The sequence below is a fragment of the Protopterus annectens genome, chromosome 8.part0 (genome assembly GCF_019279795.1).
Source record: "Protopterus annectens isolate FY-2018-M chromosome 8.part0, PAN1.0, whole genome shotgun sequence".
Lineage (NCBI taxonomy): Eukaryota > Metazoa > Chordata > Ceratodontiformes > Protopteridae > Protopterus > Protopterus annectens.
Window position 1 is genome coordinate 480917934 of NC_056741.1, and position 27030 is coordinate 480944963.

General features: G+C 39.8%; 1 protein-coding gene across 3 annotated transcripts in view; it reads left to right on the forward strand.

Annotated features, from left to right (window-relative positions):
- GRIPAP1 (GRIP1 associated protein 1) overlaps positions 1–27030 on the forward strand; it is a 2851684-nt gene that overhangs the window by 1334480 nt on the left and 1490174 nt on the right. For all 3 annotated transcript variants that reach the window (XM_044080007.1, XM_044080009.1, XM_044080008.1), the window contains one exon: positions 16651–16785. In XM_044080007.1, coding sequence (XP_043935942.1) covers positions 16651–16785 — 135 coding nt within the window. The remainder of the gene's footprint in view (positions 1–16650; positions 16786–27030) is intronic.

The window sequence follows — 27030 nt, forward strand, 5'->3', positions numbered from 1 at the left end:
AAGACATATGTTGGAGACCCTTGATCCTCTTGGTGAGGTACTTTTGTGGTCTCTCCAGCTGTTGCAAATGCCGGGTGAGGTACATACCAAATGGGGCATTGTACTCAATCATGGGTCTGATGAGGGAGGAGTATAGGGGTACGATGACATCCTTGGATCTGGATGTGAATCCCTTCATGATGAGGTGTGCAAGGTAGAATGTTTTTCTAACCACTTTGGCAACGTGGGTGTCAAATGAGAGGTCGCTGTCGACTTGGGTCCCTAGGTCTCTGATTACTTTTTCCGTACTCAGTGGGTTGCTGTCTATGTGATAATTTGTGGGTGCTTTGTTTTTCCCAAAGGGGATGACTGTACATTTTTTGGCATTTAGTTTAAGGCCATGACTCCGGCACCAGTTGTCCATTTCTGTGAGGCCTTTTTGTAGGATGTATGTGTCCGCTGGTGTATCGACTCTGGCGCCTAGTTTGCAGCCATCTGCGAACTTTGTCAGCCACAACCCTCCTATGTTTGCTTTAACATCTGAGAAATAAATGCCGAACAAGAGGGGTCCCAGGACAGATCCCTGTGGGACACCACTTGTGACTGGCTTTGAGTCTGACATTGCTCCAGCGATTTTATCTTTATGGGTTCTGTCCTTTAGCCAGTTTGCAACCCATCTAGTGACATAAGGGTTTACGTTTAAGCTGTTGAGCTCATCTATGATGCCTGAGTGGGGTATTGTGTCGAAGGCCTTAGCCAAGTCCAGGTAGGCTGTATGGACTGCTTTGCCCTCATCAATGACTCTAGTGACTGTTTCAAAAAATTCAATCAGGTTCAAAAGGCAGGATCTGCCCTTTACAAAGCCAAACTGGGTGGGGTCAAGTGTCTGTAGGTCCCCTATGTCTCTGTTTATGAGTTCCATAATGATTCTTTCCATAGCTTTGCAGACCAGGCTGGTTAAGCTTATGGGGCAGTAGTTCCCAGGGTCTGTAGAGGTACCCCCTTTGTGGAGTGGGACCACTGTTGCTGTATGTCAGTGTTCAGGTACATCTCCTGTAGTAAGGCTAAGGTTAAATAGCATTTTTATGTGCGGGTTTAGCTCCTCTTGGAGTTCACGTAGCACGCAACCCGGGATACCGTCAGGTCCCATTGATGCTGTTTTTTTAGCTTTGTTGAGGGCGGTTCTCACTTGGACATCTGAGATGACAGGGAGATTACATTCAGCTGGGATAAGTATTTCTTCTTTTGGGGGTGAGGGAGGGGAGAAATTTGCACTGAACCTGTCAGCCAGAATGTTGGCAATATCTATGGGTTCAGTGTATTTTTTGTTGTTGTGAACCAACTCTGAGCATATTTGAGGGTTTCCGCCCAGGTTTCTAACATAGCTGAAAAAGGCTTTGTGGTTATCTTTAGTGTCCTTAGCGATTTTTCTCTCAAAGTTGGCCTTGGATGTTTTTATGAGAGAACATAGTTTTCTGCTAATGTTGATCAGAGATGTCTTCCCTTTATGGGATTTTGCTCTGTCATGCAGTAGCTTCCTTCTTTTGTTATACAATTTGTTTATGGCCGAGATCCACCAGACAGGATGCTTGCCTTTGGTGGAGAGGGACTTGGATTTATTTGGGATTGCATGATCCATGCTTTCTTGGAGATGTCCATAGAAAGCATTTGTGAAGGATTTGGCATTGTGGGATGTGGTATCCACTGACCCAGTGGGCTTAAAGGATACCATCTCAGTCTTAAGAAGAGTGAAGTCTGCTTTTGAGAAGTTTTTCACTGTGGTCTTTTGTGCTGGGGTGGAGGTGGGATATGTATATCCAGGGTGATTAGTTTGTGGTCAGATCTCACTAGTGAGTGGTATACCTCCGTGTGGAGCATTTTGTCCCCATGTTTGTGATGATCATGTCTAGTATATTATCTCCCCTAGTGGGAGAGGTGACTAGTTGTTCCAGTGCATTTGAATTTATGAATTCCAGGAACCTTTGGATTAGGGTGTTAGGGCTAGAATAATGTACCCAATCTATGTTTGGGTAGTTGAAGTCTCCCAGTATGATGGTATTTTGTGATACATTCATATCCTCCAATGTCTTCAGGAAGGCTGAGTGGGGTTCCTGACATTGGGAGGGTAGAAAGCACTTCTATTCAACGGAGCCATTATGCTGGTCAAAAAGTCAGTTTGCTGTCAACTTGGGTGCCCAAGTTCCTCACGACTGGTTGTGTGCTTAGGATCTTATTATCATTGTGATAATTTGTGATGTCACTCTTCCCAAAGAGGATGATGATGCATTTTTTGGCATTCCATTTAAGGCGATGTTTCTGGCACCAGCCATTTGTTTTGGTGAGACCTTCTTGGAGGATGTCCACATTACTAGGGGAATTGATGATGGCACCCAGCTTGCAGTCATCTGGAAACTTGGTCAGCCATATCCCACTGGTTTTGTCCTGCACCTCAGGAAAGTGTATCCGAAATAGCAGGTGCCCCAAAACCAATCCCTGGGGTACACCCCTTGTATAGTGGGTCTACTGCTTGAGGTGGCTCCCCCTATTTTGACAAGGTGAGTTCTATCAGTGAGACAGTTTGCTACCCATCTGGTAACATATGGATTTGATGGCTAGTTAAGAGTGTTTATCTATTATATCTGAGTGGAGAATAGTATTGAAGTCTTTGACCAGGTCAGGGTAGGCAGTGTGCAGCATCTTCCCCCCTCGTCCATGGCCTTGGCTGTTTCAAAGAAGTCGACCAAATTTAATAGGCATGACCTACGTTTGACGAAACCAAACTGTATGGGATAGAGTGTCTGGAGGTTGCCAAAGTCCTTGTTAGTGAGGTCCATGATAATCCACCCCATGACCTTTCAGATCAAGCTAGTTGGATGGGGATATAATTTCCTAGATTGGTGGATGCTCCACTTTTGAGCAAAGGGATGACAGTGGTTGTCCTCCACTCAGCTGGGATGAAACCAGTACTGATGGTTTGGTTGAATAGAGTGCCTAATGGTGCTGCAAGTTCCTGCCTGAGTTCATGTAGGATGCAGCCTGGGATGTTATCGGGTCCCATGGAGGCTGTATTTTTTTGCTTTTGAGAGGGCAGTGATGACTTGTTCCCTAGAGATAATTGGAGAGGGGCAGGTACTGGGGATATCCTGTTTTACTGATGGGGGACAGAGAGAGAAAGTTTTCACTGAACCTGTCTGCCAGTAGGTTGGCTATATCTGCAGCGGTTGTGTATGTGGTATCCTTCACCACCAGTTCTGAGGAGATTTTCCCTTGAGATTGTGGACATATGTGAAGAAGGTCTTATGATTGTCTTTAGTAGATGTGGACAGTTTGGACTTGAAGTTTGCTTTGGAGGATTTCACTAGTGCTCTTACTTGCTTGTTTATGCTAAGGAGAGATTGCTTCCACTTAGGCACCGGCTCCTTCTTGGTCATGGACAGCAATCTTTTTCCTTTTGTTATAGAGTTTATTTATTGCAGATGTCAACCAGACAGGTTTACTCTTCCTTGAGGAGGATGATTTCCTCCTGTCGGGTATTCCTGATTCCATGCAGCTATATAAATGCTCATGTAGTACTTTGGTGTAGGTTTGGACACATGTGCCAGTTCCTGTGGAGGGCTAGGGGGCTGTGAAGCTATTTATAGCTTCGCTCAGGAGGTTGTAATCAGGTTTGGAGAAGTTTTTTTGTTTGACCCTAGCTGTTGGGTCAGGGGAGATGGTGACTTTGAAAGTGACCGCTTTGTGGTTGGATTTTACCAGGCATGACAAACACTGTAGGGATGGTTCAATTGTTACTCATGTTGCTTAATACCAAGTCCAAGATATTTTCACCTTTTGTGCGGGTGTCTACCAACTGGTCCAAGGCATTTGCATTGACGAAATCAAGGAATCTCTGGGCATTTGTGTTTTGGCATGAGTATTTCTTCCAATCTATGGTTGGATAGTTAGTCGCCCAGGATCAAGGTAATGGGTTGAATCTTGATAGTCGAAGAGGTCCATATAGGTGGAGTGGGCATCTTGATTCAAAGTTGGAGGCCAATAGCTAGCTATGATTTGAATAAGGATCTTGTCAATTGTTAACTGCACCTGGAGTGTTTCCTGTGCCCCATACTGTTTGACCTGCCTGGAGGTGTGCATGTCTTTTATATATATTGCAACTCCACCTCCTTTTGCTTTGCTGCCCACAGTTTGAATGTATGATAGGATGAGTAACCAGGTATGGCTGGATGCTTTCCAAATCTTTGAACCAGGTTTCTGTGACTGCACAAATGTCAGCATCTTCCAGGGTTAAGAATGCTGATAATGAGTGCAGTTTCATGTTTAGACTCCTAGCGTTTAGCAGAATGACCATTAATTTACATTTTGATGAAATTTTCATGTTTGTAATTTTGACCTCATGGCATTGCCTAAAAAAGGCACTGGGGGAGGCAAGAACCTTTGGCAGGAGCCTGAAGCCCAGGAGAGATAGATGCAGGCCATCTCTGGAAAAGCATTGTGTGAATGACACCAGAAACTAAGTCAATTGTCTGTCAGTTATTTTCTTTTTGTATTAAGGCATCATTCTGGGTGATGGTAGAATGCTGCTTTAGGCTAGGAACACACCTGCCTGGGACACCTATTCAGTGAGCTCGATCATACCTCTCTTCATATAGTCCAGGAAGTACATCTCAAGTCATTCATGCCAGCATGGACTATGACAGAGTCATACACAGTACTTGTTGGGAGACTTCAGTGCATGAGTGATATGGCAGATTCTGGCACCCGACAAACAACTAACTGTGACTTTCTCCTTATCCAGCCTGGTGAGGATCACATCTGTTTAACTCACAATGAAGTCACCTATGACTAATATGTTGGGTTTATGTTTAGGCCTTACTGGCTGTGAGACACAGCTGTGTGGACTATGTGTGGTATGGAGTGGATTTTGAGTGTGTTTTTGCCTCAGGGGTCTCTCTTGTTTGGGCATGTTAGTGTTGAGGACCTCCGCATATGTGTGTGTGTGGGGGGGGGTGTTGTTTATGTGTGGGTAGTGTTTGAGGCGTGGTGTTCGTGTTGACAATGTTCTCGGTGCCAGATACACTGGCTTGTGGGGGGGGGGGGGCTTTGACACTAGGTGCTTTATGTAGATGTCCTTCAAGGATGCATCTGCAGTCCTAACAAATGGGTTGTCCTGTCGTCAGGCAGCCCTTCGGTCGGCCGGATTCCAAAGTCTGGGTCTGGCCTCGGCTGGTGTCGCACTTCACCCGACGTCATCTCTGCTGGTCTTCGGGTATAAAGGCATCAGCCGACGCCATTTTCCTCAGTCTTTCTTGCCGCGTGGCGCCCGAAGCAGAAGCTGTTCGCAAGTGCCGGTCGGTCAGATCCAGAGATTAATATTACCGAATACAACTTCGAAGACTTCTAAAAGCTAAGTACCCCGTTGGGGACTCTTTCTTGCCTCAGCCGATGTCAGAAAAAGTAAATAACTGTTTAACTTGTGGGAAACAAATACCTCATAAAGATTTCCACTCTTACTGCTTACCTTGTTTAGGCCCAGACCACGACGTAGCAGCTTGTTTAGCCTGTGCTTCCTTCAACCGACGAACGCTTAGGCGTCGGTCGGAGTTTGCTGAACAGTTTTTCGGCTCAGACTTTGCATACATTATGCCGTCGGATCCTCCGACTTCCCAAATTGTTAAGAAACGCAAAGAAAAGGACCGACACTCGCGGTCCGCGGTTTCGGCCGAAACCACGGTAAAGCAAACGCGAGTGTCTCGGTTTCGGCCGAAACCGAGCAAACGGTTCAATCTACAGCCGAATCCATGACTACTACCGAGGCCCCTTCTACCCTAGCTGAATCGGCCTCTGAAATTTTGCCTACTAATGTGGTTTCTCTAGAGTTATCGGACACCATCCCTTTGGATGTCTCTACCCCAGCACGTGGTGCTGCTAGGCCTCCTGCAGCCATGTCTATAAAGGCCTTTGCCAGGGCTAAAGCAGCCAAAACTGCTAAATCAGTGCCTGTTAAGCCCCCCTCTCACAGGCCCAGCTCCAGTTCACAAATGCTTACTCTGGCAGAGGATCTCATCTCTTTAATAAGGGGATCCCAATCTCACCCAGACAGGGCCTCACAACCTCCGGAAAAGAGACCTAGAGCAGAGCCCCCTGAGCCAGGCTCCTCAGATGACTCTTCTGATGACTCTGACATTACAGACCATCCAGAGGCTCCTCTTTCTACTTATGAAGGTTCTGATGCTGAAGAATCTATTCCTTCTGCCTCTCCACCAGAGGAATTTTCCTTTGGGGAAACCTTACATGCCATGCGAGAGCAATTCCAATGGCAGGGACAAGATTTCTCAGATTCAAGAAAAAGGCTTAGGACCTTTTTACACTTACCACAACATAGGCCCTTAGCTATACCTCCAGTTCTTCCTGTTGTGGATGATGCATTTAATGATGTTTGCACTGCTCCTGATACTTTACCTCCAGCCCCTGCTAAGCCCGACAGGTTCTACAGGGTACCGGACACTCATCACCACTTATACAAGGCCCCTTCTGCAGTTCCGGAGACTATCTCCCAGGGGCCTAAGGCAGTAGCTTCGACCTCAGCTAAAAACCCTCTCCCTTCTGATAGGGAATCCAGGTCCTTAGAGAGATGGGGTAAAAAAGTATACACCTCCGCTACTCTCTCAGCTAGAGCTTTGAACTGTCAGTTTCATATGATCCAATACCAAGAGTTTATGCTTGATCAGTTAACTAAGAAACTGTCCTCTGATGATTCCTTAGATAAGAAATATGTTCTAGAAATTGTGAATAACATTCAGCAGGTTAGTAACCATTCTTTAAAATGTGGCTATGATGCACTGGAGGCTTCATTTAGATCAGCCATGACTGGCACAGTTATAAGAAGGCATGCATGGTTGAAAGAGCAGGTCTTGCCGGATCATGTTAAAGCAAAGCTATTAGATGCTCCTATGGACAAGGTCAGTCTATTTGGTTCTCCTGCCCAACAAGTAATGAAGAAAATGGAAGAGAAGGCAAAATCTGTACAAACAGTTAAAGATTTCTTACAGGTACAGCCCCCAAGGTTCAGCAGGAACTGGCCTTCCAAAATTGGTCCTTTCCAGACTCCTCTAAAAATCAGAGAGGCAGGAATAGACGTTCCAGAGGCAGAAATCAATCCAGAGGAGGTGCCTACAGGGGACGCCAGTGGCAAGGCAATAACCAACGAGGCACAGATACAACCACTACCACTGCAACAGGACAATCACAGTGACTTGGCTCTAACACCGCCTACCAGGGAACAAATAGTAGCACCCTTAGGCGGAAAGTTAGCCTTATTTTCAAAAACTGGCACTATATCACAAGAGACAACTGGATTTTGCAAACTATAGACCAAGGCTACAGGTTTCATTTCCGCACCTTACCAAACAAAAGAGGAATGCCAAACCTGCCACCAAATCAAAAGTCAGAAGCCCTAAAACAAATAGCTCAATTAACAAAGATGAGAGCTGTGGAAAGGGTACCACCTACAGAACAGGGCAAGGGATTTTACTCCAGACTCTTCCTAGTACCAAGAAAAGAGAACAGTTGGAGACCTATTCTCGACCTGTCTGCTTTAAACACATTCATCATCGTTCCAAAATTCAAAATGCTGACCCTACACCAACTTCTTCCCATGCTGGGCAAGGAGTATTGGCTGGTAACTCTAGATCTCAAGGAGGCATACCAGCACGTCCCCATACGACCAATTTGCAGAAGATACCTCAGATTTCTTGCAGGATCAGAGCATTATCAATTCTCAGCATTGCCCTTTGGCTTATCTACTGCGCCCAGAGTGTTCACGAAATGCCTGGCATCAGTAATCGCTCATTGCAGGCTTCAGGGAATCCAAATTTATCCATACCTGGACGACTGCCTGATACAAGCGGACAACAAAAGCAAGCTGACACAAGACTTACAAAGAGTCATTTGCTTACTACAAGCCCTGGGATACACAGTCAATTTAAAAAAGTCAAAACTGATACCATCCCAGACAATAACATTCTTGGGTGCAGAATTGGACACAGTAAAACAGATGGCATTCCTAACTGCAGAAAAACAAGAACAACTTCCTCTGTACTTCTTGGCACTAGCAAAGCAGAACAAACTAACAGCAAGGAAAGTACTGCAGGCCTTGGGTTTCATGGCATCCTGCATAATCTTGGTCCCTCATGCCAGACTGCATATGAGAAAGCTACAGTGGTACCTAAAGAATTTATGGTCTCAACACAAGCACAGCTTAGAAACCGAAATACCACTAATTCCATGCCTGAAACAAGAGTTCCTATGGTGGGCTCAGACATGCCAGGCAAACCCAGGCTTGTCCTTCCACAACATTCAAGCAAGCCAAACCATCACAACGGACGCCTCAGACCTCGGTTGGGGGCACACATGCTGGACAAGTGCATTCAAGGCTTATGGACTCCAGATCAACTACACCTGCACATAAATCAAAAAGAAATGCTGGCAGTAAAACTAGCAATCCAGAATTTCAGACCATTCCTCAAAGAGGGCCAATTGATGATAAGGACAGACAACACCACAGTCATGTGGTACATCAACAAACAGGGAGGCACTCATTCATACCCCTTATGCCGAATGACTCTGGACCTGTGGAATATGGCTCTGAGCTACAACATTCAATTACAGGCAATATTTGTACCGGAAAAGAAAACATCCTAGCAGACATGTTAAGCAGAACTACCTCGGATGCTCACGAATGGATGCTACACCCGGACATCTTCAAAGCCATCACAAAGAAATGGGGAATGCCACAAATAGACCTATTTGCATCCCCACTCAATCACCAGCTCAACAAATTCTGCACAAGGACATACCACCCTCTTGCTTGGAAGGTGGACTCTCTATCCTTCAATTGGAAAAGCCTGACAGCATATGCATTTCCACCCCTTCCTTTGATGCACAAGGTACTACTGAAAATCAAAGAGGAACGTCCAAGGATAATTCTGATAGCTCCAAATTGGCCAAGACAACATTGGTATCCATTACTGAGGAGCATGTCCCAGGGGGGAACGTGGACTCTACCCCTGATTCCTTTGATGTTGACTCAGAGCAACTACAACATCTTGCATCCAAACCTGAAAACTCTGCAACTCACTGCCTGGAACATTACATAAGAGCATCCAACCCAGATTTATCCCAAAGGGTTAAAGACATTATCCTTGAGGCCCGCAGACCTTCTACTAGAAGGAACTATGCAGGAAAATGGAAAAGGTTTGTCATTTGGAGTATGGAAAGAGGGAAAGATGTGTCAAAGGTAGATATTGCCAACAACCTGGAGTATTTGGCAGAGCTCCTACATACTGGCCTGTCCTATTCCTCCATCAAGATACATGCATCAGCTATTTCTGCAGAATACAGCCTCGATCCCCTGTCTTCTCGCAAGATCCTCTACTCAGGCAGTTCCTCAGAGGAATTAAGAATGTAAAACCTCCTAGGAAACCACCATTACCAGCATGGGACTTGAATTTTGTGCTAGAAATATTGACACTCCCTCCATTCGAACCAGCAGCAACAGCAGATCTTCAACACCTATCCTGGAAAACTGCTTTCCTACTGGCAATTACTTCAGCAAGAAGGGTTTCGGAACTACAGGCTTTAATGGCAGTACAACCCTTCCTAATCTTCCATCAAGATAGAGTGTCCATGAGAACTAATCCTACATTTATGCCTAAGGTGGTATCCAGAGTGTCTCTAAACCAGGCAATCCACCTACCTACCTTCTTTCCCAATCCACAGAACAAAGGGGAAAGACTGCTGCATACCTTGGATGTACATAGACAGTTGCGCTACTACCTGGACAGAACCAAGGGCAATAGAAAAACTGACCAGCTCCTAGTAGCCTATGCAACAGGAAGGGAAGGAAATGCAATTTCCAAACAGACAATCTCCAAGTGGATAGGAAATTGCATAAGATTCTGTTACTCCTATCATGGAAAGCAAATTCCACAGAACATAAGGCCTCATTCTACAAGGGCTACAGCCACTACCACAGCCTTCTTACGAGGAGTGGCTACCAAGGACATTATTGAGGTGGCTACTTGGACCTCCGTGCATACATTTGCCAAGCATTATAACTTACCTCTATACTCTAGATCCCGAGCAGGGTTTGCCACTGCTGTGTTGCAAGGGATCCTAACTACACCATAATTCTTATTCCTCCTCCCCTAGTTTGGCTATGGTATTCTACCCATTTGTTAGGACTGCAGATGCACCCTTGAAGGACATAGTACAGTTTTGTACCTACCATAAATGTTGATGTCCGAACAGGATAGCATCTGCAGTCAGGATTACCCACCCTCCTTCCCCTCTGTGGTACTCCTAGGGTATTGCCCACCTAATAGCTAGCTGGGGGGGATCTCTTATGGTGTATTTATTTGTATATATGTACATACATGCATATTTTTTGTGTTTGCCTTCTACCTTTTGGGAAACATTGGCATTTACCCAAAAATTTAGCTATCCAAGAGGGCTACTGGCATCTGGGGCAAGAAACACTGAGGAAAATGGCATCGGCTGATGCCTTTATACCCGAAGACCAGCAGAGATGACGTCGGGTGAAGTGCGACACCAGCCGAGGCCAGACCCAGACTTTGGAATCCGGCCGACCGAAGGGCTGCCTGACGACAGGACAACCCATTTGTTAGGACTGCAGATGCTATCCTGTTCGGACATCTACATTTATGGTAGGTACAAAACTGTACTTTGCATGTCTCACAAATTGTGTTCCTAGGTAATAGTAGTAGAGGGTTGTCCATGTACATGAGGCAGTTGCTACAGTGTTTCAGGATGCCATATCAACCCAGACTGGCAGTAGAAAATGTAGGACATTGTCCATCCATATTTGTCAGAAACTGAGGGAGAGAGGCCATAGAGAGCTAAGAGGGTAAAGGGAGGAACTTCTAAGAGTAGTACTACTAGGTGATCACACAAGTGCTACTAAGGGAGAATTTGTAGCTGGAATATCTCAAAAAGAGTTAAAAACCATGCAGCTGTAGCTTTGGATGCAGCAAACCTGTGTCTAGACTATGCTACTCCATTTAAGGTTAAGAACACAGTAAAAAACTCACAAAGAAGCACAGATTAACCACTTAAAGTCAAAAGAACAGACCTCACAGTATGAAAAAATACAGTTAAACAGTAACGAAATACAGTAAAATGCAGTTAAACAGTAAGGAGTTGCAGTAGATAGCAATGAAATATAGTCAAATCATTAGATTGCTTTAAAACAGTAGCTCGCAGGCACAGCAGTAAAAGACAGTTCAAATAAAGAAGCAGTTCAGTAGAATACTGTCATCAATTTAATAAGGCTACCAACAAGCAGTAATAAATATGGAAAACTAAATGCAGTTGAACTCCTAAGCATAAGCAGCAAAGTGAAGTTGAAGTAGGAAGCGGCACAGTTTTTTTTTTCATTTAAGTATACTTACTGTAGTCTATAATAACTTCCTCTGTTAACTTTTACTCTATTAACTTGTATCCATTTTCTTACTTTTTACTTCACTTTTTCTGGTCTTCTTTTTCTGATTTCTAACTTCTACATTATTGAACCTGCTCTCTACCTTTCTTACATTCAACTTTCTACTTCTTTCCTTTCCCCTAGTTCTTGTACTCTTCTTCTTTTGCTATTTATATATCCTGTCTTTTCACTTTTATTTATGATTATACCATTAGTTTATATAATATACTGTTAGTATGTAAAATTTACTGTCTGTGTCATTTAGATTAAGGATTGTTAGTTATATCTTGTTTAGCCTCCATTATTTCAATTATTTGCATATTTCAATGTTTTTGTATTGGAGCTTTTCTCCCTGGGCCTCTGTTGAAAAAGGGCTTTTGCTCAATCGGACATTCCCAGTCATCAAACTTCAAATAAAATAAAAAAATACATTTTTTTTGTTTAAATTTTGCACCAGCAGTGACTGTTCCTTGGGCATGCTTAGTTGCATGTCGACATCATCATTTTCAATGTTAGTGCATTGATGATTTGCATGCTGACATTGGGTGTATTCATTATTTAATATTATACGACTGTCCATTAATATTCCAAAATGTGTATGGTGATTGGCCAGCACAAGTGTGCCCGTTGTAAATCCCAGAATATCCCAACGGAAAAAGGTCCGGTCACCTGGACTTCTTTGCGTTCGTATATTCTATAACTTTTATTTATTTATTTATTTTTTTCATAAAAACTAAAAAAAAAAATGTAAAGTCCGGACATACCAGAGAGGCAGCATGGAAGAAATACAAATCAGGTACGTTATTTAAAACTAAAGACACATACCTGATTTTCTTTGCATTTCCTCTATTCTGTCTCTTTCCTACCCCTAAAGTAGCCCAAGCTTTTTTTTTTTTAATTAACAGAGACTTTCTTTTCTCCTTTGCTCCCTTTTCAAAGCATTGATGTACTGGTTATGCGTGGGAACGTAAGTCCAATACACATGCATAGTACATCAAAACAAGGCAGCAAGATACCACCAGCCATGGAAGGACACTACGGCGCCATTATTCAAAGGCATTACTTAAGAAAAGTAAGTATTTTTTTTGTTAAATGTCATTGTAAAACAGCAATAACCGACTCTGTGGTTGTGGTATATTGAAATTTATCCATGGTTGGCTTTATTTAATCACTCAGGCTTCGCCCTTGTGATCAAACCATGCCGACCATGGGTAAATCTTCAATATACCACACTATGTCATCTGTTATTGGTTAAATGCACTCTTATGTGTGTGTATGTGTGTGTGTATATATATATATATATATATATATATATATATATATATATATATATGTATATGTGTGTGTGTGTGTGTATGTATATGCTAATGTATTTATTTATTTGTTCTGGGAAATTTCTTCTCAGCATAGGTTCATAGGTTGGTACTAGGCAATCGGCCCTAGGGCCTATACAAGCCAAACCATAACAATTCCCTGGCTATTTCTTCCCACACTGCTTACTTCCCCGGACCCCTGTCTAGCAGGGCGACTGACGTGATCCCCGGGGTAAATTTTTTTTCTCCCATCCAATCACCAAGGTTCCTTTTGAAGAAGGCCAAAGAGGTGCTCTGCTTGACATGTATGGGCAGTCTATTCTAGAGTCTGGGGAGTCTGTGGGTCAGGAACCTATTCTTCCAGCATGCTTTGTTTATTGTGATGACAAGATTTAGATCCTTGAAGCGTGTGGCTCTGAGGGATTGGGATTTCTTTAAGTGTAGCATGTCCAACAGCTCTGGGTTTGACATGGCCCTGTATGTCAAGCAGAGATCGCCTCAGAGTAGACGATATGCGACAGAGTATAGCATATCCCATTTTCGCCATAATCAAGGCAAGAACAGGAATTCAATTTTGTGGTTTTCAACGTTTTGATCTTTAGATGTTATGGATTTAAGATTATGGGTTTCACCATATGGGTTTAAGGACTGTGATAGTAAACCATATGTGCGTGTGTATGTGTGCATGTATATATATATATAAATATATATATATATATATATATATATATATATATACACACACACACACACACACACACACACACACACACACACACACACACACACACATGGGTTCACTTTATAATCTCAAAATACTGAAATATCGAATGTCAGTATTTCGAGACCATAAAGTAGAATGTTTGGAATGGCGAAAGTGCATAACCGCGAATCCGAATATTTCGAATTTGCGGTTATGCTTTAATGGTATGTGACGTGGAATGTGTCATGGGGATGGTTGCTGGTTTAGTATGTGGATTTAGGTGTAATTTAAGGTAAGTGCCTAATTTATAAGGGTTTTGGGTAGGTGTGTGAGTGTGTTTGGAAGTTGTATGTGTGGGTTAGGGTAGGCAGGTAAAACTATGAGTGTTTAATTGTTGAATGTGGTGGTGGTTGTATATATGTGATGTGTGTGCGAGGGAGTGTAGAATGGCTTAGGTTCATAGGTAGATACTAGGCTATCTGCCCGAAGGCATTTATAAGCCTAGCTGGAATGTGTTGGCTTTCGCCTCCCCCTTAGATTAGTTCCCTGTGCCTCTGTGATTGTGAGTTTACTGTCTTTTTCTGTTTGGCTTGCCCCCCTACTTATTTATAGTGTAGGTTTTTAGTTTGTATTGTTATGTTTGTGTGTATGTGTTTGATATATATATATATATATATATATATATGTGTGTGTGTGTGTGTATATATATATATATATATATATATATATATATATATATATATACACACGTTGTGTGTATATATATATATATATATATATATATATATATATCTATATATAATTACACACATTATATATATATATATATATATATATATATATATATATGTATATATATATCTCTACACACACACACACACACACATGTATGTGTATGTATATATATATATATATATATATATATATATATATATATATATATATTACCTTTACATCATCGAACATTCAAATGTTCGACACTGATATGATCGAGACCATATCATCGAACATTTAAATGTTCAACAATGTAAAACTCAATAAAAAAACCTAATCCAAAAAAAGTAAACTGTGTATAGCAGGGGGCAAGCCCTCCTGCACCCCCCATGTGGGGGGCTGTGCCCCCTACACCCCCCTACTTAAGTATTCCAACTCCGAGACCGCACTACATTGCAGTAACGGGAAGTATTCCCATTCTGCGCTGTACGGAGGTCCGTATTCCGTCATTTCCGATTACCAGAATATAGTACGATCTCGGAGATGGTATATTTAGGTAACGGGGGTGACCGGAGGACACGCGGATCACTAGACAACCTCATTTGTCTAGTATCTATCCCCAATTTTAAACCCTCAGATTGTCGAACACTTAAATGTTCAATGATATGGTCTTCCCCATATGAGTGTCTTGTCATTTGAACATTTGATAATCTGACGGTAACCCATATATATATATATATATATATATATATATATATATATATATATATATATTTACACATGCTCATATATATGTGTGTGTGTGTGTGTGGTGTGTGTATAAGTGTATATATGCATATATGTGTGTGTGTGTATATATGTATATATATATATATATATAATTACACACATTATATGTATGTGTATATATATATATATATATATATATATTACCTTTACATCATCGAACATTCAAATGTTCGACACTGATATGATCGAGACCATATCATCGAACATTTAAATGTTCGACAATGTAAAACTCAATAAAAAAACCTAATCCAAAAAAAGTAAATTGTGTATAGCAGGGGGCAAGCCCTCCTGCACCCCCCATGTGGGGGGCTGTGCCCCCTACACCCCCTTACTTAAGTATTCCAACTCCGAGACCACACTACATTGCAGTAACGGGAAGTATTCCCATTCTGCGCTGTACGGAGGTCCGTATTCCGTCATTTCCGATTACCAGAATATAGTACGATCTCGGAGATGGTATATTTAGGTAACGGGGGTGACCGGAGGACACGCGGATCACTAGACAACCTCATTTGTCTAGTATCTATCCCCAATTTTAAACCCTCAGATTGTCGAACACTTAAATGTTCGATGATATGGTCTTCCCCATATGAGTGTCTTGTCATTTGAACATTTGATAATCTGACGGTAACCCATATATATATATATATATATATATATATATATATATATATATATATATATATATATATTTACACATGCTCATATATATGTGTGTGTGTGTGGTGTGTGTATATGTGTACATATGCATGTATGTGTGTGTGTGTGTATATATATATATATATATATATATATATATATATATATATATGTAATATTTATATAGATATGTATACGGATCTACTTTGAAATCCCAGCACCCATATAAACTACGTTAATTTGCACAAGATGAAAATAGCGAAAGATGAAATACCCGAATGGCAAAACTTTCTCAGGGTAAGTAACTTTCCAGGTACTAATCTACAACTTAGGATCTGCAATGACGTCCATTTTTATGTTATTTTTTAAAGCCCCAGCTTAGAAAATGTATTTATTTTCTGTGGTAGAAACACTGTTAAATTTTGAATGAACGGTATTTTAGCAATTTGTAAGTACATGTTGACCCAAGTGTTCCTTTTTCCCCTGTAGAATCATTGTCTTGCTATTTCAGTTTGTTTTAGCTAACACCTTGAGCTGATGTGAACTGTACAAAAAACAGGTACACATTTTGTGCATTGCTGACTATTATTTAGTGGAAGTTTTAAGAGAAATAATAAGTAACATTGTTTTCACAGGTAAATGTTAATTTATCAGTCAGCATATTATTATAATCTTACCCAGAATCAACCCCTGAACTTTGTATCTGTGAGGTAATGACTCTGACTATTATGCCAACCTTGCGCCCCATTAAATATTTGCTAACTGCTGATTATACTGAAAAGAGCCAATTAATTATATTTTGTGCAGGAAGGCACAATGGACTTGTTTCATTAGAAAGTAATAGTCAAGTGCAGGCAACATGAATCTCCCCACCCCAATTTTTACATGATGTTAATACTTCAGCAGTGTTCATGTGTATATAAGGGCAGTACAATAAAACTTTAATGCCTGTTGCTACATTTCAGCTCCGGTGCAAGCCAGCATTTGGTACTGACAAGCTATTTTTTTTAATTTAGATTCAGACAGCAAAAATGCAAGAAATGAATCTGTTACGAGAGCAAAATGCAGCTTTGACTACACAACTACAACAGAAGCTTACTGAGAAGGAAGAATTCATGGCACAGTGGGATGACCTCAACAGCCAGCTCCAGGTACAATGATAAGATGACTGCTGTAAACCATACTCCTCAGTAGAAGTTGAATGCAAGTCCGTAATTGCAAAAGTGTAGGAACAATATCTGACAAACCATTTGTATTAAAAAAATAACATTTTTAAGGTATATATTAATTTTATGGATGAACATACAAGTAGTTTTAGATAGCCCTGTGCAGGTATTTCTACTAATCCCCATTCATACATGGTTAGTTCCCAGAGCTTTTGGATGTCTTGTGTAGATCTATACTGTCCCTTTTACAATAAGTTCCAAGGCCCTAGCTCTCTCACCATGAAGTGTTATTTCTGGTAGTCTTATATGTCCTTCACAGCCATCTGTAATCCATGGCTCACTCAGAGTTTTTTGTTTAATTATACATCAATGATTTTTCCCTTGCTAAAATACTGTGTGTCTTATCATATCCATTCTTTATATACCTACTGCTGTGAGCTTTCTCCATGTGTTCCCTTTTTTCATCACTGTCTTGTTAATTTTCCATCACAGACTTGGATCTCACTGTTGTACCTTTTCTTATAAGTTCTCCAGAAATAAAAGTAAACGTCCACTTAGGACATAACCATTATTCCAAAGAACAGACTAGCACACTTGGTATTTATAGGATTTGAACTCCAAACATTGCTTTCTAGCACCCTACAGGCTCTTGCCATTGCTTCTTATTCTGTGCATGATTCAGCCTCTAGAGGAATATAACGCCCAGATGTTTTTCTTTCCTGGTCTGCCTTACTTCTAATGTGTACATTTTAGCTGAGCCTGTTTCCTGCAGACAGTACCTAAACATTTTTTACTTTGTGTTCAAACACAGGTGTTGGCTATCTTTCCATCCTGAAAGTCAAACTACAGCATTCCTGAGATTGCCACACCAGCTTTGTTGTTGCCACTAAATATGTTAACTTTAGTGTCTAGACAAGTGTAATTTAATATGCTGAACTTAACAGCACAACACACTAGTCACCAGATTTCCGTCTGAAAGCTTCCTTCATCGGCTTATCTGTTGCCTGCCTGTTAGCCTGTCCCTGTCCACCTGAGCTGGTAGTGTCCTACTCCCTACTTTTTCCCACAATTTTTTGTTAAGTACAGTGTTAAAGTCTTTCTAATGACTGGTTGCAATGCATCCATCAGGTTCCCTTTGTTAAGTGGTGATATTGCCATAAAGTTGGATAAGTTTAAGCAGGCAAGACCTCTGCTGTATGAATCCATATTGTTGTCCTTTTTCTAGAAAGCTTACATTTGAGTACTTCACTAGGTTTTCTGCATAATAATACATGTCTTCATAGCTTGTCACAGGCCAGAAAATTGTGGCTGAACTGTAATGACCCACTCCTTACTGGAGCTTTCCTTCTGTGTATCTCTCCCACTCTTGCTGTCTTACAACCTTTTGTTACCACTCAGATCTGCAAGGAGAGACTTGACTGTACAGCTACAACAATGAGTTTCCAGCATTCATACTAGATCTTGCTCTGAGATGTCCTGTGCACTGGACTTGAGTAGCTAATTCAGTTTTTGGTTTAAGTCTCCTATGCTTGGATTATGTATGGTCCCTTTACCCAACACTGTTGAAAAATATATATATCCAACTCCTGAACCTCTGTATGGTATAACCAACATACACAGGGGATATGGGTCTCACACACACTTGCCAGTGCTGAGATTAGAACCCCACCTATACCTATCTAGTTATTTGTATTATAGCACTACATTGCTATAACATGCACCATAGAGCTTATATTTATTTTTACCTAGTTACAGAGTTTGTAATCCCAGCATACATTGTTGGAAATTTCCCTTGTTCTAAATCTGAGAAGTATAGTACTTCCAATAATTCCATATGATTTTTAGTTCAGATAAATAGGACTACCACATGAATTTATTCCTCTTTGTCAGTATTGTACAGAGAATCTTGAAGCCTGCCATGTTGCTTACTGGCTTGCCAGAATGTGAGTTGTCACTGTTGACACAGGTTTTAGGGGTATTCCTACAATATAAAGCAGGAGAAAATTAAGGTAATGGAATATTACAACAGGGAGGGGTTGGGGTCAGCATTTGTGTCCCACTCTGTGTGCTGTGGCTGCATCTAGACACTTATATGTGATTATTTTCCCTTTTAGCCTAGGGTTGATGTTCATTTCGCCATCCCTGGACAGATATGAGCAAAAGTGGTTCCCTGAATACATTGCTGTTTTTGGTATCTACTGATGAGCAGGTGGCATACTTTCTGCAGTTGGAGTACACATTTCATGAATTAGGCCTTCACATCCTCAAAATTTTTTTGAGGAATGAACTATGGCTCAGGAGACAAGTCCTTTTTCCTCACTTTGAGATGAGTTTAATTTGATGGTGAAAACTGAGAAGCCCCTACTAGCTGGTTTATGTTTAACTTCAACAATCTCTTCAGCACATGGGTGTCAAAGATGTCTACAGCAGATCAACAGCTTAACTTCAGCTCTCCCATTGTAAAGACAGAATGTGAAAAAAGGGTCAGTGAAATTGTCGGCTACTGACTAGTATGTACACAGCCTGGATGCCAACAAAGAAGAAATTTTTAGAATCTTAAAGAAAATAAACCAGAAAAACTGAAGCAAAAGTGCTGTCTGTGAAGAGATATGCAGTTGTTCAGCAAAAAGAAGTTCAAGCTTCAGCTTTTGTACAAGTGATGACTTCCAGTAATTTAAAGGAAAAATAATTTAAATGTACTGTACTGAGAGATGATTAAATACATGAAACATTGAAGGAATATATCAACTCAGACAACAGAAGACTGGAAAATAGAAGATTTAACTAGCTATTCAAATGAACTGATAAAATTGCAAACAAAAAATAGATGTTGAAATTAAGAAAAGGATTGTTGTTTCTGAGGGTTTTCAAGAAAAATTGTTCCAAAAAATAGTAGAATTAGAAAGAATGCACAGAGAAAGCCTGTGATGTTCTGCTGTACATGACAAACTGGAAGGAACAGACTGTATTAATATTTATGAAAGCACAAATAAGCAACTGGACTGCTGTTCAGCAAGAGTTGTTAACTGAAAAGGGCACATCAAGTGTATGCACCAAACTTGGCTAGGAGAAAGCAGCCAAGACGCATATTAGTAAAGATGCAATTATACCGGCAGAAAGAGTTGATCCTGGCAAAACTCTGGCAGAAAGGAAGTGATAAAATTTGAAGACAAAAGAGTGTTTGTGGAAAATGATTATCCACTGTACGGCATGCAGAAGAAAGCACATTTATCCCAGCAAACAGGAGCTGCTGTATCCAGCTGTCTTCACCATATTTTTTTCTGGATGTAGAACAGGCTAAGGAGGAAATATTTTTTATCCAATAAAAAGTGAGCAAGAAGGCAGAAGAGGACTCTGCTTATCACTCTTCTGACTTTGCACCTTTTTCAATTGTTCCAAAGGAAATGCTTGAAACACAGAAAAAAAGAGCATGGGAATTGACTAGAAGAATCAGAAGTACCTCAAACTTCAACCAGAGTCTCTGGGAGCTGCAGATGTTCAGGAAGCAAAGTGAAATTAGTGAATAAATAGGAGAATGTAGACACTACATTTGTGAAGTAAAGCTTTGCAAGAAAAAGTGTTTGAGAAAGACTAATTTTGTTGACTTTATTTTACTTTTAGGTGGATTGCAAAACATACGCCCAACTTTGGCATTGATAATTAGAAGGATGAGGGCAAAAAAAAAAAGCAACTCTAAGGAATTCAGTTTTTGTTCTTATTTGTATAAAACATTTTGTGATGTACACTGTGTTATATTGCAAAACACGTTTAGTGTGCAGTCAGGAGTATTTTAAATGTGTGATGAAGTCTTTGCAGTGACTGTTGTATTTGTTAAATAATGTTAAACTTTTTATTAGTTTTAAAAATGTAGGCTTTACACTGTAATAAGAAAATAAAGGCTGGACAGAAGCAAGTTGGTTAATGTAATGCTGTGATCTTGGGCTGCTGGGCTGGGGTGCAAATGTGTGCTATTATGTTATATTATATTATTATTATATTACATATAGACTCAAAAGCTAATAGTTAAGGTAGGTGATAAACTAAAATGTTGATGTATAGTCAATCTGCAGGGAAGTCTGCAGGAACAGATGGTATTAGTTTGGAAGTTGGGAGTGTAAAAATTGATAAAGATCAGAAATATTTTGTTTAGTAGTTAAAAGGAGGGAACTAACAGCATTTTTGAAGAATGCTGAGATAGATATATTGCCCAGAGAGGGTAAAGATCCATCAGGTGCAGATTTGTATAACTCAATTTTAAACCATGGTTATAAAGTGTTTGTCAATATTAGGTAGAAGAATGGCAAAGATGTTCATCAAAATTGAATAATGTTGATCATTGTGGTTTTGTGGAGGGAAGGCAAATATTTGACATCATTAATAGAATAATGAAGATCCAGAGTGAAAAAGGATTTTAGAATATACTGCTGTTATTGGTGGGTTTTGATGCAGAGAAGCATCCAATAAGGTAAGCTTGGATTGTACATGTAGGGCAGTAGAAGAATTTGCATTGCCTAATACAATAATGAGGTTAATTAGGATGATATATGAAGGATCAGAGGCAAAAATTAAATTGAGAGGGTTCCTCTCCAGTAAGTTGTGTTTGAACAGAGGAACTAGACAGGTGTGTCATATTTCCCCTTTGTTAGTTGCTTTTTATTTGGAGCCAACACCGAATTAAATAAGAGACCAAGAAATTCAAGGAGATGATTGGTATGGTAATCAAGAACAGTTGGTTTTATTTGCAAATGATATTATTTTGTACGTAATAAATCCAGAAAAGGACATTTCATTGCTGTGAACATTTTGAAAGTTTTATGTAATTTTGAGATATAAAGTTATTGAAGATGAAATAAAGGCTATATTGGCAAATTATGTACCTTTACACAAATTGGTTGAGCAGTAACCATATTTATGGTGACATGATATGGTGAAGTATTTAGGAGTATGGATTAAAGACTTCTGTTATGGCAGCTAAGGGTATGTGAGAAGCGACTAAACAAAGGTAATACCAAAGCTGAGAAACTGAAAGCAGTTGTTTATGGGTGTGGGTAGTAAGATGCAAGCAGTGAAAGTATTTCTAGTTCCTTTAGTTTTATATACAGGTCAGGCATATTTTTATCAACCAGAGGAGAAATTTTAAGACATTATTTGAGAGTGTAAGAGGGCAAGAGTTAAATGGGATTTGATTGTTCCGGTAGAAAAGGGTGGTTTAGGATTGCCTAAATGAAGAGATATTGTAGAGGTACACAGTTAAGGATCATATACATAACAGAAGCAGAAGATTATAATTCATAGTGGAACGGGATGATGATTAAGCAGTGGGGATGTTCAAGAAATAAGGCAGGAGTTAGATTTTGGATGCAGATTTTTAAGGGATTAATAACAGCCACACAGATTATTTTCTGCAGTAATGAATATAAATATTCTAAGTATTTAGCCAAGGAGATTATGCAAGTAGTGGTACAGAAAATAGGTATAAGTAGGCTGGAATTTACTGGCGAAAACTGGCAAAGGAACCAGGGTATTGGGAGCAAATAACTAGAGAGGGAAAGGTAATACAGTGGGCTGATGTTAAGAAGTTAAGCAGGTTAGAGATTGCCTTCCCTACCGAGGATTGATATCAGAGTATAGGCAAAGAGAAAGGGATAGGAAGTCCTAAGTGAAATACCTGCTGTGTTTTTTATTCAAATTCAGAACAGAAGCTGACATTTAAAAGAGTATAATTAGCAGGGCATAAAAATATTGCATTATAACTATAAGACTCAGTCAGAGAAGATTAGAAAATATTGGGAAGTGAGACTGGAAAAACAATTTGCATGCGAACAATTGGAGGACATGTGTATGGCTTCCCAAAACAGCAACAAAATCTAGCAGGTTTAGGATTTTTGTTTGGAAGAGTTTGCATAGGTATTTTTATACACCAAGCAGACTTCAAAATATTTTCCTTGGGTAGATAGCACATGTTGGATGTATGATGGGGAAGAAAGATATAACCTGTGAACATGTTTTCAGGAATTTAATGAGTTGCCAGATTTTAAAAATTCATACATAATGCTCTGTTAGAAATATTGGGAGAGCAAATAGCTGTAACAAGGAAAGTGATGATTTTGAGCTGGGACACAGGATCTGAATTGCCTAAACAATGAGAGGTCTTTTGAAGTTCAATTTTATTGTCCGACAAAAAAACAGTTAGAAAAAACTGGAAATAAAAATGTATACCAACTATATTTGAAGTTCTAAATATCATAAAAGAGATGAAAAAATTGGAAGTAAAATATTTAGAAAAGGGAAGGTGCAAAGTTCATAGAAATAATACATGCAGAATAATGTTCAAGGGGAGGAGAAGAGATGTTTACGAGAAGGTAAGATTTAAGCAGTTTATGTAATATTGAACTGAGTCAGAGTTATTATAAAGAAACAAATGTATATGTAATGTATAAAAATGAAAAATAATGTGAAGGTTTGCTTTTTTCTTTTTATTTATGTGATAACATCTTAAGTGGTAATATAATAAAGGTGTTAGTAATGTCTTCAATACTTGATGGGATATGCTAAATAATGTAGAAGAGTGCTGTATAGCAGCACATCCTGATTCATGTGACAGACGGTTCTCCTAGTCACCAGTACCACTTCTAGCATTTCCGTGTCACACAGTGCAATATAGTCATCCATTAGAGCGTTCAACTAGTATCCTTCCCTTTCTCCTTGTTATGAGAGGGCTACAGGTCTGATGTCCTTCCATATCACTGAGCTGAAGACTTTGGTATAGGTCTGGAAGTTGGTCTGTCCTTGGCAGGTGATCCCTTGGGTGAAGAATACTGCAACAGTCAGAAGGACATTTACTGTTATAGTAAAATTTTACACAACTGTTCTTTTCTTTGGTAGTAACTGGCAGAAACCCTCTCCTTTGTGGTGGAATCAAAGGGACCAAGGTTCTTGTCTGTAAGGCAGGGATAATGAAACCTGCCCTTTGTTAGCTTCCTCCTTGATGACCTTCCTTTTAATGAGACTTAATGCTTAATGAGGTTTGTCAAAAACAAGCCTGTTTTGAGTAGTCATTATTGTCACTTTATTTGATGTCTGTCCAGGCCATTCTGGATGTCTTTTTTCCAGGATGCTTTCCTTCCACTGGATATAATTGAATACCTCCAGAAGAGGAGAAAAGCATTGTCACCTCTGGAGGGTATTTATAACCTTCCTTAGCCACTTCTTTTCTAAGTAAGCCAGCATAATTCCCCACAAATAGAAGTCTCTTCTAGACAGAAGTGTCCTGCTATGGATCAGATAGTATTTCCTCTTTTAAAATTGTGTTTGAACTCATCCAGAGGGCTGTCTGTCTAGTTGAGTCTGCGGCAGTACTGCCCACCTACCAGGTCCGCTGTCAGGAAGTTATTTTGGAATTGCTTCAGCCATGAAAGACATCAGCTAAGGTAAGTGAATCCTGCTTATTTTTGAGGAAAAACATTTTTTGGAGCTGCTACATCTTTCTCTGCCATTGATTCTTTCTGAAAAGCCAGAATAGCTCAGAGGTGATGCTGACACTTTCCCAGTTTTCTCTTCAAAAAAGGGCTGTAGGTTTAATGCCATTTACAGGCCTTGAATACATGAGTGACAGTTTCCTTTTCCTCTTTCTAAAGAAGTTGGAGAGATTGAGGGCTTTATGTGATCTTAATTCTTTAATACCTTCATACAGCACAACATGAGTGTTGGTTTCTGCATGGTTTCAACTCTACTTCCTAATGCAACTGCCTCAGAGGTTTTGGATGATATCTGTGATATAATGAATGCTTGTTTGCATACCATTGTTCTGGCATCCCACGAGAGTCTTCTAAGTTATGTCTTATAAGGACTATGTTGTTTGTGAAGGGTAGTTTTTTACTTTTTTTCAGCCTCCATAATCGGTCTTGAAGTCTGATGCTTGACCAGAAGGCCCTTCTTGAAATCCTAGTCTCTTTTAGTGATTTAAGTAAAAGTGCATATATAATGTGTGTGTAAAAACATATAGCTATACATATGTATGTGTGTGTCTGTGTATACATATGTATATATCTGTGTGTGTGTGTGTGTGTATACATACATGCATAAACACACACACACGTGTGTGTGTGTGTATATATATATATATATATATATATATATATATATATGTGTGTGTGTGTGTGTGTGTGTTTATAGGCTCTCTTTTAGTACTTTATGTATATTTATGTGTGTGTGTTAATAATATAAAATTAAATAATTATATATATTTACCCCAATGCATCTCTGACTATCAGCTTGCCTATTGAAGCTCCGTCTTATTGACTTCAAGATATGCTACCCCCCCCCCCCCCGACCAGGGACCTCACCAAGAAGACCTGAACAGCCTAGAGAAGGAGACCTAATTATCTGCATGTTAGAAAATTGTAGAGCAGCCCCATTATGATGACATCCTGTGGTCTTGTGTGGGGGATATATTTCCTTATTCCCTTATAACTGAGCAGCATGTGTACTGTTAACGTTGTGTCTGTAGTACTGACAGGTGCATCCACACAATCAACCAAACTGTTTATTTAGAAATTCTAATTTCAGGGGTAATAGTCCAGTTAATTTGTGTAATGTGTACCCTCATTCACTGTTTCCCTGGAGCAGAAATTAACAATCCAATCATGTTTATCTCTTCTCAGAGGAGGAGTGTTGCATAACATGACCCAGGAAAATGCCTAAAACAAACTTGTGAAGTTTCAATATTTATATCTTTAAAAAGGTGAAAATATTTTGCATCCTGCAATAGTGAAACAAGTTTCAGAAGAACATACAGGTTCAGCACTGGATAGATTGTTTTACTGAGAAAAATGCACAAATCATGTAACAATTGTAAAAGATGTATGTGCAGCATGCTTGGCTGCAGTTAGTTTTCAGTTCAACCATTTTTTTCTCATCTGAAGCAAACATGAGGAAAGTCTTCACATACATAAATGGCATGTGGAGCCCTTTATGCAGACATCTGGCCATAATTGTGCCAATATAGGAGTTAATCTTCGAGACTTCATAATGATTATTAACTAGGACTCTGACTTTGACATGGCATGTGCTTGCTAAAGACAAACATGTTTAGACCCAACCACAGTTGAATGGACCTTCTTTACATTCATTTAAAAAAATACATATTCAAGCCTGTATGCGTTCATAGATAGATTAGGTTCATAGATTAGTACTAGGCTAATTGCCCATGCGAGCCATTTTTTTTTAAGCCTAGCCAATTATCCCTTGTGAGACTCAAACCCTGTACCTTGCGTTTGTAAGGCAAACACCTTAACCATTAGGCCACCCTCCCAACCCCTTAGGCCACCCTCCCAACCCCCCTCCCAGCGTTTGGTTGCATAAGCTGCATGTCATACCTGTTTGTGTCCTTTCTTGTGAGAACATTAGCAGAACCCAAAGGTCAAAACTAAAGGTCAAAATGCACAGTCAACATTGCATCTGGAATCTTTTGTTTTCCAAGTAAGGCATATAAACCATCTCCTGTGAATAGGGTTTGCATTCTAGAAACCTAATGCATTTCTACATTATGTGTACTAGAAAAGGATGCAAGTGTTAAACAGTTTTATCATATAAAATGATAAGACTCTTAGAACATATACTACACCTTGATAAAGCTGTTTAATTGTATAAATTATTAATCTATAGGCCTAAAGGAGTTAATCAATTTGCCAATTCTTTAATCATGGTGGCTACAGAAAACCACATCCCTCTGAGGTTATACATTTATTTTGTTTTTATAGTGTTACAGTTGAATTTTCTTACCTTTCTTTGGTGGACAGAAAAATGTGGGGAAATTAAACAATAGTTGCCCTGTGCAAATTGTATGCTTTAGTTGGTGCTTTATTTAGGTAGATGTTTTTCTCAAGACAGACTTAGTTTCAAATATGTTTATATAAATGCTTGTCTGTCTTTCATATCTTTCAAAAAAAGTCCTCAACTGTCCAGAATTTATTCTAAAGTCAGTTTCCTTCAAAATTTTAAGATTTTTGTAGTTTGTAGAATCCAGATAGAAAGTATAATTTGTAAACTTCAATTCATTTTACAGTTTATTAACTTAAACATATCAGCAGTCTTCTGGTATTCAGCATAAAATTATCTTTCATGGACACCAATCCATCTTAAAATGTTGAGTTGTCTTCTTTTTTTTTTTTTTTTTCTCTTCCATCCCATGTAAATACTCTTGACTGGGGAAACCGATGACCTAGGAAC